The 15195-nt window shown below is 38.1% G+C and overlaps 2 protein-coding genes and 1 long non-coding RNA gene across 4 annotated transcripts in view; 2 read left to right on the plus strand and 1 right to left on the minus strand.

The window, feature by feature from the left end:
- The first annotated feature begins 2022 nt into the window (after positions 1-2022).
- LOC111792563 (nicotianamine synthase-like) lies at positions 2023-3331 on the plus strand. The gene is made up of 2 exons (XM_023674069.1): positions 2023-2557; positions 2632-3331. Exons 1-2 carry the CDS (start codon positions 2069-2071, stop codon positions 3124-3126), a joined length of 984 nt encoding a protein of 327 aa, XP_023529837.1. The 5' UTR covers positions 2023-2068; the 3' UTR covers positions 3127-3331.
- Positions 3332-4846: 1515 nt separating this feature from the next.
- Positions 4847-7128, plus strand: LOC111792584 (pentatricopeptide repeat-containing protein At5g48910-like). 2 transcript variants are annotated; one of them, XM_023674094.1, is made up of 2 exons: positions 4997-5128; positions 5233-7128. In XM_023674094.1, exon 2 carries the CDS (start codon positions 5234-5236, stop codon positions 6863-6865), a length of 1632 nt encoding a protein of 543 aa, XP_023529862.1. In that variant the 5' UTR covers positions 4997-5128; position 5233; the 3' UTR covers positions 6866-7128. The 2 variants fall into 2 exon arrangements, with proteins under 2 accessions (XP_023529861.1, XP_023529862.1); XM_023674093.1 differs by having other exon boundaries at positions 4847-7128.
- A 7839-nt stretch (positions 7129-14967) lies between these two features.
- Positions 14968-15195, minus strand: part of LOC111792795 — a 13007-nt gene continuing 12779 nt past the window's right edge. Inside the window, exon 7 of the long non-coding RNA XR_002814848.1 lies at positions 14968-15131. This is a non-coding gene — a long non-coding RNA (uncharacterized LOC111792795). The remainder of the gene's footprint in view (positions 15132-15195) is intronic.

Below are 15195 nucleotides of genomic sequence, written 5' to 3' on the forward strand. Positions count from 1 at the left end.
TATGAATCCTGGACTTGAGTCGTTAGAAGTAATAAAAGATGTTCTTAGTATCTTACTTCTAATAAGTCAATTTCTAGCGTAGAAGAGAGAACTTTAGGAAAAGATAATGGATGGCTATTACAAATTTTAAGCAGAACATATGCAAAATTACAAGTAGTACTACTTGAAATAGAACGTATATCACATACAAACAAGAATATAAAACAATGGCCAAAATACACACATAGGGCCAATAAATTGTCTTTTTGTTCTTGAAAAAAAAAAAAAAAACACTACCTAAACTTTATTCCTCAAATTCTTTAAGATAATTTAGGTTCTTTTATTCCTTTTTAATTCTTTTCGCTTAAAAATTAAATAGATTATTATTTAATTGATTGTTCTTGTTGAACTCTATTTCACATATATTTATAAATTGATATAAATTATGATATATAATATATATTCTTCGACGACTTGACCTATGATGATGATTAAATTCATTTTTAAATTTTGTTATTAAATTATAAAACATCATCTAGAGCATTAATTTAAAATATGTTTTTTTTTTTTTTTTTTTTTTTTTTTTTTTTTTTTTTTTTTTTTTTTTTTTTTTTTTTTTTTTNAATGACGTAATTAAGTGTAGAAAATGACGTTAATCACCAAATTCATTTCAATTTTAAATAATTGAAAATAGAGAAAGCAATCAAAGTTTAAAAGAAATGTAATTGTCTCGTCCTAATTTAAGAGCTGCAACTTAAAGTGCAGAAATTCAACTGACTATTATTTAGGTAGGACGACTTCGATAAATAGGAGCCTTACATTTACTTGAAAAATATGAGAGACGACGTCAGCTATAAAAGCCATGAAAATAGAGAATTAAAGAGTATAAAAATAAAACCGAGCTCAACGATATGTTTTTTTTTTATATATTTATTTATATAAAAATAAATAAGCTTTATGTCAAAAGAAAAAAAGAAATAAAATTTAGTATTAATTAAAAGGAATGACGTTGAATAGAATATGAAATGAGGGGGGATTCATACATACACATAGCATTAACAATGTCAAATTGTGACACCCATTTGTGTATTGGAAAAGCCACAATGAATAGTGTGAGCACTCAAATGCATAATTTTGATGCTTCAATGTCCTATCATTTAAGCCCCTCAAATATCGTCCATTTGGATATAGGTCAGATTTGGATGGTTAAAAAATTATTCAATTCCATCAAATTTTACTCGTAACAATAGCTAGCGTCGTTTGTACAAAAGAAAAAAAAAAAAACTTGCTTAAGCATATGGGTACCATATTCGAGGATAAACAAAAATGCCAAATAGAAGATTTTTCAAGAAAGGGACAACCAAAAACAAAAAAGACCACCAAACGGAAAACAAAGGTATGTGTCCTAATTCTGGAAGGACCCATCTTCTTTTCTTTTTTTTTTTTTTAACCTCATTTGAATAATTTCTTTTTCAATCTCGAGAAGGTAAGATCTTCCTCATACCTAAACCCTTGCTAACCTCAAATTTTCTATGCTTACTTAGGCATCGAAGGTAATGTGAGAAACAACGCATTGGTAGATAGGGTTTCTGTGATATCCCACGTCGAAAGAGTGTGGAAACCTTTCACTAGTGAACGCATTTTGAAAAAATCATCGAGGGAAAGGTCGAAAGGGAAAGTTGAAAGAGGACAATATCTAATAGCGGGTTGGAGCGTTACAATTTCCTTGCATGGCAAGTCAAATCCTTCCCCCTCAAACAAAGTTTAGAGCGGGTAGTTTGTCCAAATTTTAACAATGACAACACTAGTACCAATTTCAAAAGTTGAGGACTCGATCTTTCATGAATCAAAGGTAGTATCGAGTTCCAATAAGGTTATGGAAAAAGAGAAAAGAAAATGAATAAATAAAGTTGGAAAACAAATTACCTAAAATTCTAAAATTCTAAAATTCGAAAACCCTGGGGAATGGACCCCACAAGAAGATGGCTCAAATGTCAATAAATAAAGCCACCCATGGAAGCCCTTAACCATCATTCCCCCAAAACAAATTAGAAAAAACTCTGCTCTCCTTTATCCTCATAGTGTCGACATGGTTACCGAAGAAGAAGCTCTAATCCAAAAGGTGGTGGATTTGTATGAGCAAATCTCTGGGCTTGAAAGCCTCAAACCTTGTAAACATGTCGACACTCTGTTCACAGAGTTGGTGGTCACGTGCATGCCACCCACCAGCCCTAATTTTCACATCAATTCACTCTCAAACCCTGTTCAACAAATGAGATCAAATTTGATCCGCCTTTGCGGTCAAGCTGAGTCCCTTTTGGAGTCCCATTTCTCTGATCTCTTAGCCAATTTTGATTACCCTCTTCACCATCTCCATCTCTTCCCTTACTTCTCCAATTATCTCAAGCTTAGCCTCCTTGAATTCTCCATCCTCCGCCGCCACTGCCCCGTCCTCCCCTCCTCGGTCGCCTTCGTCGGCTCCGGCCCTCTTCCTCTCACCTCCATCGTCCTCGCCACCCGCCACCTCCCCTCCACCTCCTTCCACAATTACGATCTCGACCCACTTGCTAATTCCCAGGTATCATACTTTAAAGTGGACAATATCATATTATTTCTTAGTTTATTTTCTCATACTTGTTTGTGGTTGTGCAGGCGTCGAAATTGGTATCGGTGGACGCGGACCTGAAGACGAGGATGGTGTTTCACACGTGCGACATCATGAAAGTGACGGAGGAGTTGAAGGAGTACGAGGTTGTGTTTTTGGCAGCTCTAGTAGGAATGGAGAAGGAGGAGAAATTGAGAGTGATAGAGCATTTGTGTGAGTTCATGGCGGAAGGGGCTTGTTTGATGGTGAGAAGTGCTCATGGAGGAAGGGCTTTCCTTTATCCTGTGGTGGAGGAATGTGATTTGGTAGGGTTTGAGGTTCTATCGGTGTTTCATCCGAGTGATGAAGTGATAAACTCAGTGATAATTGCAAGAAAAAAGAAGAAGGATCATGATGATGATGATGATTGCTTGAAGATTGTTGGTGATGATAATCATGAAAATGGTATTGAAAATGGTGTTGTTGTTCATAACAAACAATGTTGTGATCACATTCATGGCTTCAACAATCATGGAGGAATGATTGAGGAGTTAGCTGAGTAGTAAATGATGTTAAGCTTATGTGGGTTTCTGATTATGTTCATGTTTTAGGGCTAATTTTAGGGCAAATCAACCACCCTTTCACTTATGTTGGTTCATGCTTTATGCAATAATTTTTGTGTTCTCATTTATGATTGAATGAGAATGTCAATCCTCTTTCTTTTTTCTTTTTTTACCGTTTCAATCCATTGGACTATGTTTTTCTGGATTACTCGATTACAGTAAAACTGTTTTAAAGTTTCTATATATTCTTCTACAAATGTTTAATATGATCAGTTGAGTTATGTTTTTCTGGATGGAATGACGTGAACGGATTAAAGTTTCAATAGATTCTTCTTGGTTCTATCGTTATTTAATATAATATGTGGCGGTATCATTTACCGATACCCCCTAAATTCTAAAAGGGTAATTTTTTTAAATTCGAAATTTTCATTTTGAGGCGTTAAATTTGTGTTTCTGCTCAACTAAAAATTAAGTAGATTTCATCCATTTGATTTGGTTAATAATGAATCAATTACTTGTATGAACCATAATTAAGTAGACAGAGTATATATTCCCTTTTCGAACATTATTTTACTACACAATAAATATGAGTTACAAAAATTTGAATCTCCAATGTCAAAAGAATTAGTATTTTTAAAAAAAATATAAGCCGCCTAATCTAATTAAAATATATACCTACTTAATCTATATTTGGATTAGCAAATATTACTGTTAATATCTTACCACAGTAAATATAGCAAATTTTTATATATTACTTTCGAATTTTCATTTTCACTTTTTAGTTGAATTACTTGATCCATCAAATTATAAATGGAACTGAATCTGAATTATTATTATTTTTTTAAAATTTTAACGTTAACGTGATAAATTAATACATTAATCTTTAAATTTTCAAATTTAATCCCTTTTTGATATGTCCCAATGATCGAACTATATCGAAACAAATAAATGAAACAGGATATTATTCAGGAATTTTCTAAGCTAAATTAATAAAAATATCCTCGAACTTAACTCTCAAAATTAAAGTACCCTTATGCTTTAGAAAATAGATTAATTTTTTTTTCTTTTTTTTTTTTTATTGTTAATACTCTTAAAATTAAAGAGGAAGATGAACAGTAAAGTGTAGATGAACAGTTTTGATTAGAAATGTCAATGAGCAAGAGGGGGAATCGAAAAACCTTTCTTGCGTAAGAAATTTGCGAGGATCAAGTTCCTTGCACATATAAACGTTTTAAAGGATAATTTTCACTGTCTAATCTAACTTCTACTAATAAATTTTAAAATATATGGTAAGAAAAATACAATATAATATTCAACGTCATTTCTAAAAATTCGAATTTATATCTATGGATATAGATATAAAAGTGGAATAGGGCGAGCAGAGATTGTGAAAGGGTCGGCTCATCCGCATCTCCTTTCAACTAACGAAGAAACTTAGTTTTCCACTCCTTTCCTATTCTCCATTTAAACAGAAATTCTTTATCCGAAGATGACTCCCCATAAATCTACAGACTCTACGGATTAAATAAATATCTCTTTTTGCATTGACTGTAACGACTTTTTAAAAGTATTTTTTTAAACATGGTAAAGCCCAAAACATTAAAAAATATTTATTATTATTTTTAAAATTTTAAAATAAATTTGAGAGATAGTTCTATTAATTTCAATCTTGCGAGTAGCTTATAAAAATGATTTTGATTCGCTTCTCTTTGATCAGGAAAGGAAGAAGGATCACAAGATGAGCTCAATCTCCACCGCACAGCTTCCTTCTCCCCTGAAGCCAGAACACTTCGAGGCAGAGAGGAAACTTCCCACATCAAAGCTTCCACAGAAAACAGTTCTGAAGCTTTTCGATTCAAAATCGATTACTTCTTTGAAATATCTCAGCCAAGTTCATGGACTTATACTGCGAAGCGGCCATTTCCAAGACCATTATGTTTCTGGCGCGTTGGTCAAGTGTTACGCAAATCCCCATTTCAGAAATTTTGACTTCGCTTTAAAGGTATTCTCCTCAATCCCAAATCCCAACGTTTTCATTTGGAATATTGTAATTAAAGGGTGTCTAGAGAACAACAATCCGTTTAAAGCTATTTACTTCTATGGTAGGATGGTAATTGATGCTAGGCCCAATAAATTTTCATACCCAACTCTGTTTAAAGCTTGTTCTGTGGCGCAAGCTGTTCATGAAGGTAGGCAAATTCATTGCCATGTTGTTAAACATGGCTTCGGTAGTGACATGCATATCAAAAGCGCTGGTATTCAAATGTATACCTCTTTTGGTAGCTTCGAAGATGCTAGGAAACTTCTTGATAATGGGGAATCTGATGTTGTTTGTTGGAATACATTGATTGATGGGTACTTGAAATGTGGGAATTTGGAAGCCGCTAAAGGATTATTTGAGCAAATGCCAACCACAAACATTGGCTCATGGAATGTGATGATCAGTGGCTTTGCTAAGGGAGGGAAGTTGGGAGATGCACGGAAGGTGTTCGATGAAATGCGCAAAAGAGATGAAATTACTTGGAGTTCTATGGTTGATGGTTACATCTCAGCAGGTTGTTACAAGGAAGCATTAGAGATTTTCCAGCTAATGCAAAGACAGGGGGTTATACCTGGAAGGTTCATTTTGTGCAGTGTGCTAGCTGCTTGTTCCAGTGTTGGAGCCATCGATCAAGGGAGGTGGGTTCATGCTTATCTCGAAAGGAACTCCATTAAATTAGATGCAGTGTTGGGGACTGCCTTATTGGATATGTATGCGAAATGTGGGCGGCTAGACATGGCGTGGAAGGTATTTAATGAGCTGCAAGAAAGAGAGGTCTTCACTTGGAATGCCATGATCGGTGGGCTTGCTATACATGGAAGAGCAGAGGATGCACTTGAGCTTTTTTCTAAGATGCAGAAGGGGAGACTAAAACCGAACGGAGTCACGCTTGTGAGCATCCTAACTGCTTGCGCTCATGCAGGTTTCGTTGACAGAGGCCTCAGGATTTTCGAAACGATGAAGGAGTTTTATGGCGTTGAGCCCGAAATGGTACATTATGGATGTGTGGTTGATTTGCTAGGGAGGTCAGGGTTGTTTTCTGAAGCAGAGGAGTTGATAAGCTCAATGCCAATGAAGCCCAATGCAGCTGTTTGGGGAGCACTTTTAGGTGGCTGCAGGATTCATGGAAATGTGGAATTGGCTGAAAGGGTGGGGAAGATTTTACTCGAACTAGATGTGCACAACAGTGGCTATTATACGTTACTGTCGAACATATACGCCAAGGCAGGGAGGTTCGATGACGTTGCTAAAATAAGAAAGATGATGAAGGAGAAGGGGATAAAAACAGTGCCTGGTGTCAGCATGGTTGATCTAAATGGTACGGTTCACGAATTCAAAATGGGCGATCGATCGCATCCGCAAATGAAGGAAATATACAGGAAGCTGGAAAGAATAAAAGAAAGGCTGCAGATGGCAGGGTATTCACCTGATACATCTCAAGTTTTATTTGATATTGAAGAGGAAGAGAAGGAAAGTGCAGTAAGGTGCCACAGTGAAAAGCTTGCAATTGCTTTCGGATTGATTAATAGCTCACCCGGTAAAACGATACACATAGTGAAGAACTTGAGGATCTGTGACGATTGCCATTCAGCCACAAAGCTCATATCTCAAATTTATGATCAAGAAATAATTGTGAGGGACCGTGTTCGCTATCACCATTTCAAAAATGGAACGTGTTCGTGCAAAGATTTTTGGTGATCTATGCGCCCCGAAAGTATGAATGCTCCATAGATTGGTTCAGTCCCAGCAACATATGCAGCAAACCTTTTGATTTTGAGGTTGATCAGATGGCTTCACCACATAGTTGCACCATTTCCAATCCCAATTTTGTTTGACTTCACCTCCTCTTGTAAGAATCATTGTATCTTAGGTTTCTGTATTGATGGAGAAGTTTTTACACAACTGAGCTAGTGTGTATGTGCTTGTGAATGAACTTTATAAAACCAATGCTGAAGTTTCAACAATGGCATAGGATTAGTCTGCCTTCTGTTTTCCCTTGCAATATCATCATAGTCGTACACTATTCAGTTTACTTAAGCCAAAAGTAATTTGGAAAGGGTTGCAAAGTCAATGCCGTCAACCTAAGCTGAATGCTATCACTCCATTGGACAGCTTATACTGCAAATCTTGACTAAGAGAAGCTCCAACAGTGGGATAGTCCATAGTACTGCGCAAGTCCCATTATGGGGCATGACAAAGTTCGGTGGGTCAAGTTAGCAGTCAGTCCAATATTTGGGTTTTCAACGTGAGAATGTTGAGATAATGTTAAGATTAAGTGGAGGAGAATGTCACAACCTCATTAAGAGAAAGTAGATTGTGACCCCACATGCAAGATATACAAGTGGCGCCTATACACCCACATGAGGGCCTAGATAGACAAGTGACATAATGCTACCAAGGAGGACGGTGCATTATCTAACTCACCAAGAGTGTGCATTCAAGCCAACTCCTGAAGGCGATGATTCATCATCTTCTTCTTCTTCAAGTCCATATTCTGCAAATCCGGAGGTCCACCGTCGATGAAATCTGACTGCATCTCTGCTAATCCTCTGCCTTATGTGCTTTTTCTATCCTCCAAATCTCCCTTAATCACATAAGCAGGAGGTTTATGTGGCATAAACCTCCTCATCCAAGCAGATTTTTTTCTTTCTGCCACTCCATTTTTCAGTGAGTTGTCGGTGTATTCCACAATTCTCCACCTCGATTAGTTCTCAAACCTAAAATATTTGTCCCAGTTTCTTTCTCCACCTTTATTTTGAAAAGTTGGAATGCAGGCTTCTATTTCAGACAAATAATCTGTTGAGTCCTCCTTTTGTTCTACTATCTCTTCAACATATGTCATGAGAAGCAGCGGTTCAGAAGTTTTAGCAAAGTGAGCTTGTGATTCATTTCCCTTATTCTTCTTGGGACATTCATACTGAAAATGACCAAGGTCATGACAATAAAAACACTCAACAAGAGTTTTGTTAAAACTTGGTCTCCCATGTCCTCGTCCTCTACCTCGAATTGTGCCACCTCCACGATTTGTTCTCCTTGTACTACCGTCAAGAGTGATCTTCAATGCCTACTCTTCCACAGTATGTCTTTGCATACATTGTTCATGAATCAGTAGACTAATTCATTAATGGTCATGATGTCCAAGTTGTTGGATTCTTCGATGGAGTAAGTCACGTAATCAAACTTTGAAGTCATGGAGTGCAGGATTTTCTCAATAATGCTAACATCACTTATCTTTTCACCATGGAAACACATTTTATTAGCAATGGTGAGAGTACGAGAAAATAAATCATAAATAGTATCACCTTCCTTCATATGAAGGGTCTCAGAGTCCTTGCGCAGAGCCTATAGTTGTGCTCGTTTCATCTTTGTATCTCCTTCAAAAAATTTCTTCATTGAATCCCAAATTTCTTTCGAAGTTTCTTGATCCAAAATAGTCTCCAGAATTGAGCGATAGATGACTTGGAAAAGGTAGTTCTTAGCTCTTAAGTCTTTCAATTTCTAATATGCTACCTCCTTCCTCTATTCATTTGAGTAATTAGCATCATCTACTAATCTCATACTCAACTACTTGCAAATATTCTCTAGAGCGAAGAAAGTTCTCCATTAACATGCTCCAATGATCGTAGTTACCAATAAATTTGGTATTGCTGGTTGAACAAAGCTGCCTTTAGTAGTCATCTTTAGTTACAGCTGAAAGAGACAAGACTTTGTTACCAAATGATAAATTTAATGAAGACAAGTTTGTATAAGGAAGAAAATTCAGAACTTTATTATGAAGAAGATAAAAATAAAATCCTAACAGAAAGCAAAATATCATGCCAAAATAAAGAATCTGACCTAAGATCATATGTATGATTTGATATGGCATAAGATCATATGATATGGCATAAGATGTGATATGATATTAAGGAACTAAAACATAAAAATAGCAACTAAATATTAACAATTTATAGCCTCTCCACAAAAAAAAACTCGAACTCTTCAAATCCCCACTAAAAGAAGTTACTGATCATGATTGGTAAGTTATTTCCCATTGCCCTTCAAATGTCCACTAAACGAGAAGTTATGGTCATTTTGACAAGTAACTGTTCGAGAGCTTAATAGGCAAATTTAGGGAATGATCATGAGTTTATAAGCAAGAAATACATCTCCATTGGTATACGGCCTTTTGGGAAGCTCAAAGCAAAGTCATGAGAGCTTATGCTCAAATTGGACAATATCATACCATTATGGAGAGTCGTGATTCCTAACAGGGTATCAGAGCCATGCCCTAGACTTAACCATGTCAATAGAAGCATCAAATGTCATGCATGATGATAGTATTAACATGATGATGTTTTTCCATGTTGAACATGTCTTATGATGTTATTTGTCATATTGTATCATGTCGTTAGATCGACATAGGACACAACCCTAAGAGTATGAAAATGATATTAATGTAAATATCCACGAGCACGTGTTACATAGTGTAACCAAGAGATGAGACTAGAGGGTTGTGTTAGAAGAGATGCATAATTGGACTTAGAGGGACCTCATGCATATTGTATGTTCATAAGCATAGGGCTACTTCCCCTAGAGATGATGAGTGTGGACGCGCACCGTATGATGAACCCGAACGCGCACAGGTGCGAATGCACACAGATAAGGCTGTTCATGAGGCACATGACACTATGGGGTTCCGTTGACCTCCGGACGTCATTACAGATTAGCTTGACCAGAGGGTCCAGGGCGAGCGCCCTGGGGATTCACACTCACACGTGTGAGTCGTGTGTAGGGAAGTACTACACATCCAATTTGTCTGAGACTAGAGGCCACCCTTATGATGATTAGAGATAGGTTCCTAATTCATGATTGCATGTGTTTGCATTAGCATGGATCCTATAGTGGGGTCACTTACTGAGGCCGTGTGCCATATTGTTTTTCAGGTAAAGGCAAGGCGCCCATGTACGGTTGACGGGGACATCGTGATTAGAGACTGGTGCGTGCATAGGATAGTTGCAGATTTAAAATTCCTAGTCTTGGTTAGGCTAGGGTGTTTGCATTTCATTTATTTAAATTATTTAATTTGTAATTGTTTTTATCTTATTTTGAACTCCAGCGTGATGTTTGAAACACGCAAGTTTGGTAGTGTTTTCTAGTGATTTAACATATTCTGAAGTTTTAAATTTTTTCGCTAATTAAGATGAGCATCTTTAGAGTTATATTCTGCATTAGAGATGAGCATGAGACATTAGTGGCGACTCTGGATATGTGGAAATTTAGGGTTGTTACATAGTGGCCCGAGTTTGCCTACTCAATAAGCCTCCCATTTCATGGGCAAGACTGGGTGAATAACTGGGGACATAGGGTACAAGATGGAATTCACTTCTCCCCGCTTTTAGGGATAGTAGAGAGGTTGTTCCCTTAAGTACTGATTCCAAGTATTGATCAAGCGGCCCTCACCCTCTCTTTGGCCCGAGAGGGATTCAGTTTGGTGGTCGGACCACAAACCATTTGTTCATTAAAGGATTAGTGGGACTTAAGGAACAAGAAGTAACTTCAGGGGTAAAATGGTAAATTGACCCAGCTCTAGTTACGAACAACCTGTGAAGGATTGACTTACGAATCATGGTTATATCAAATGGACATAAATATTTCTATAGTGAGGGGAGTGCAACTACTAGGCTATAGTGGAGTGTCCTGGTAGTTAACGAATGTTGGTTAACAAGGTTAATGAGTTTAGCCGATTAATCTCGGATTGTTGGAGCCCATGATCTGTAGATCCATTAGGTTCCCTTGCTAACTCATATCAGACTAAACTTTAGAACAATGTGACAAGTGAGTTCAAAGGGTTCGAATTCAAATTAGGAATCTGAATTTGATTTAATGTTAACTATTAATTAAATTGTTTAATTAATAATTTAATATTATTTTAATTTAAATTTAATTATTTAAATTAATTATTGAATTATAATAGAGAAAGTCAAATGTTTGAGAAAATCTCTCTTAAACCCTCTCCACAATCCTAAAATTCTTAATTCTACAAAAGGCCGGAGAATAGTAGGGAAGACACTAGTGGTGGCTCGAAAGTGAGGAAAACAGAATTAAAACAAGAAAGGAATTTGAACTACAAAAGGTTAGTACTCAAACTCCTCAAGTTTTTAATGCTTTTGAACATGGTAGCTAATTTACTGACATTGATGTAATTAGAGAGCCTAAGATCCAAATTGCTTCCGCATGTGTTATATTAACACCATCAATTGGTATCAGAGCAAGTTTTAGGCACTTCATTTACATTAATTTGAGCATGGTAGGTAATATTTCATTAATGAAAATTTGTGGTTGCTAAAGTGGATGTTCATGGTGGGTGACATTTTTTTTCATCCTTCTATTTGATACAATTATTGTAATTGGTCTAATGTATATGGGCTTTAATGAGGGAAGAAAGGTAGGTAATTTTTATGGAGTCATTAGAGTCCATTTTAGGTTGTAATTGATCAAAAATGGAAGAGATGACAAGCTGAACCGAAGAAGAAGAAGGAATAATTTTTGTTTCCAGACCCGACCCCGACCCGCGGCAGGCTCGAGGGAGCGGATCACGTTATTTTTTAATTATTAATATAATAATTTATCAATTGCTTGCTTTAAAATTAAAAAACAAGTCCACTCTAGTGTGTTTAATTATGCATTGTGAATGTATGTTTTAATTAAATAGAAAATATATATGCATAAAATATGCCATATAGATTTAAAATCTCACCATAGGCTAAGCATGTTTCATGTAACGACCCGGGAAAGAAAGAAAAAAAATATATATAAATATAATAATAAATAAATAAATAAAGGAAAACGAGAAAAGGAAAGAAAAAAAAAAACTCAGTCGCCGGAAAACCCGTGAGTTTTCCGGCGACCGCCGAGTTTTGCGGAACCCATGCGAAACGACGGCCACAGCACGCCCACCCTCAGCCCAGCATCTTCAGAGCACCTGCAAAGGGAGAAAAGAGAGAAAATTTCGAGAGAGAGAGAGAGAGATTTCGGACAAACGTCGGCGAGTGTCCAGTTTCTCCGACGAGCCCTCAAACCACCCTCAAACCGACACCAAATGACCTGTTACCACCATAAGAGGGGTCCCTAACGAAAGCACAATAACTCAGGGTGCGTTTTGTGTTATTTCGTAAGCGTCGTCGTCGGTAACCGAGGTCGGAAAATTAGGTTTCTTAATAGATTCTTAGATCGGTGGCTTTTAGGAGCTTTTAGGCCGCAAAACTCCTAAAAAGGAAAGAAGAACGACGAACAAAGAGGAAAAGGGAAGGAAGAGGACCGAAATCGGCAACGGAAACGTCGCGGGAAGGGGAGAGAAAGCTCGCCGGAAAATCAGTCGAAGTCGGGTAAGGAAGACGAGATCCACGGATCCGGGTCAACCCGAACCCAGAACCCGGGAGAGCCAGCCCGTTCCTCCCTTGGCCTCTGCCTTCGGCCCAGCCCAACTACAGCGGCCCAAACCTCAAACCGGCCCAGAAGCTACGGTTCAGTTGAACCAACCCAGACTAGACCCACGGTCCAATTGAGCCGGCCTGCAAACCAAACACTTGCGGCCCAGCCCAGTAAGCCGAGGCCCAACGTTTAGCCTTGGCCCAGTAGCCTTCCACAGCCCGCGACCCGAACCACGACCCGAACCGGACTGCGACCCGCGCTTCGACCCGACACTACCGCCCGACGTGGCTTTCTCTGCTGCTGCCACGTGTCACACAGCGGCGCGGCAGTCCTCGGCTCGGCTCGGCGCAAACGGCTCGGGCTCCCTCCGGTGACGCTCCGGCGGCTCCTCCGGCGGCTCCAGCGGCTGTTCGGCTCGGCTCACCTGTTTTCAGCCCGGTTTCCACTGTTTCGACCCTCCCGGATCTGTTTTCGGCCCCGATTAAGGTATCCGAGGCCGTTTTAGAGCCGTATTTCACATTTATTAAATTAGGTAAATTAATTGTGAAATACTAACGGAAAGTGGTGAACGGTGTGATAGGAAACAAACCCCAGCGAAGTAGGAAGCAGCTCTCACGGAACGGGAGCTTACGTTTAGCTATTTAGGGAGTACTTCGGCCGAGGCCAACCAAGTAAGTGGCCTTACTATAGGATAGGCTAAATAAATTGTATGATGCTTGATGATATGTGCCAGTTTATACATATTTTGTTGAGTGACGCTTAATATGTTTGACGCACGTTGTGGCATTATGATGAGCATGATGATTGCATGATTTTTACCTTAATATGATGATGTTTTCCATATTGAGCATGCTAGATGATGATGAGTGCCATATTGCATCATGTCGTTAGATCGACGTAGGACACAACCCTAAGAGCATGAAAATGATATTAATATAAATATCCACGAGTATGCGTTACCTAGAGTAACAAAGAGATGAGACTAGAGGGTTGTGTCAGAAGAGACATTACGATGGATTTAGAGGGACCTCATGCATTTTGTATGTTCATAAGCATAGGGCTACTTCCCCTAGAGATGATGAGTGCGGACGCGCACCTTATGATGAGCGCGAATGCGCACAGGTGCGAAAGCACACAGATGAGGGTGTTCATGAGGCGCATGACACTATGGGGTTCCGCTGACCTCCGGACGTCGCTACAGATTAGCTTGACCAGAGGGTCCAGGGGGTGTGCGAGCGCCCTGGGGACTCACACTCGCACGTGTGAGTCGTGTGTAGGGAAGTACTACACATCCAATTTGTCCGAGACTGGAGGCCACCCCTAAGATGATTAGAGATAGGTCCCTATTCATGATTGCATGTGTTTGCATTAGCATGGCCCCTATAGTGGGGTCACTTACTGAGTATTTCTTCGAAATACTCAGGCCGTGTGCCATATTGTTTTTCAGGTAAAGGCAAGGCTCCCATGTACGGTTGACGGTGGCATCGTGATCAGAGACTGTGGCGCGTGCATAGGATAGTTGCATATTTAAAATTCCTAGTCTTGGTTAGGATAGGGCGTTTGCATTTCATTCATTTATATTAATTAATTTGTAATCGTTTTATTTTGTCTTTTGAACTCCAGCACGATGTTTGAAACACGTAAGTCCAGCAGTGTTTTCCAATGTTTTAATGTATTCTGAAGTTTTAAATTTTTCCGCTAATAAAGATGAGCATGCTTAGATTTTTATTGTGCATTAGAGATGAGCATGAGACGTTAGTGGCGACTCTAGATATGTGGAAATTTAGGGTCGTTACATTTCATGCATTCCATGAGTGATTGATATTAATTGTTATATTATTGCATGGAATTGATGATTATATAATTTTATATAAAGCATGTTATATACATGTTATAGGTTATTTTTAAACGTCATAAAATGAGATAGACGTTAAAAATCTATAACAAAGATAATTGCATGCTCACTTAGGGTTAACAACCAAGCACGATTAATTTTAATAGTTAAAATAGGTCGATATCTTCTAAAACTGTAGTTACAAGAGAGCTCACGTGGCACGATCTTGTCTTAGGCTGGAGGTACATAAGTTGACAGTTTACGGAACACCTGCTACCTGGAGGTCGGGCCAGTACTTGAGCTTAATTAGCCCTTATGAGCATGCATGAGTGATGTAAGGATTTTTTTTAAATAAAAAAAAGAAAAAATCACCTAGACTTAGGTTATATTTAATTAGCCGGAATATACTTAAGTAATAATGTCATGACCCGATTTTCGAGGCTTCGAAAAACCAAATCGTGACTAAAAAGACGAAATCGAAAACAAACAAAAGGAAAATAAAAGAAAAGAAAAGTAAAGTAAAAAGATAAAAATACTTTGAATTAAAACAAAAGAGAGAAATTTTGTTTGTTAATTATTACAAAAGAAATTGCAAATATAAAATGAAATACAAAAGACTCTAAAAGACCGAAAAGGGACTGACGCTCCAGAACGACCCCCTCTGTGACTGTACAGCTCTCAAACGCTCCTCTACCTCGACCAGCAGCCAGCGAACACCTGAGAAAAATAAAGGAGAACGGGATGAGTATAAAAATTATCCTCAGTAAGCCACCTACTTGTA

Source organism: Cucurbita pepo, chromosome LG04 (genome assembly GCF_002806865.2).
Source record: "Cucurbita pepo subsp. pepo cultivar mu-cu-16 chromosome LG04, ASM280686v2, whole genome shotgun sequence".
Classification (NCBI taxonomy): Eukaryota; Viridiplantae; Streptophyta; class Magnoliopsida; order Cucurbitales; family Cucurbitaceae; genus Cucurbita; species Cucurbita pepo.

Bases quoted from the DNA above. Each gene is read 5' to 3' on its own strand.
- LOC111792584 (XM_023674093.1), top strand. From the start codon at position 4,865: ATGAGCTCAATCTCCACCGCACAGCTTCCTTCTCCCCTGAAGCCAGAA.
- LOC111792563 (XM_023674069.1), top strand. From the start codon at position 2,069: ATGGTTACCGAAGAAGAAGCTCTAATCCAAAAGGTGGTGGATTTGTAT. The intron at 2,558-2,631 runs GTATCATACTTT...GTGGTTGTGCAG, and splicing joins ACCCACTTGCTAATTCCCAG to GCGTCGAAATTGGTATCGGT.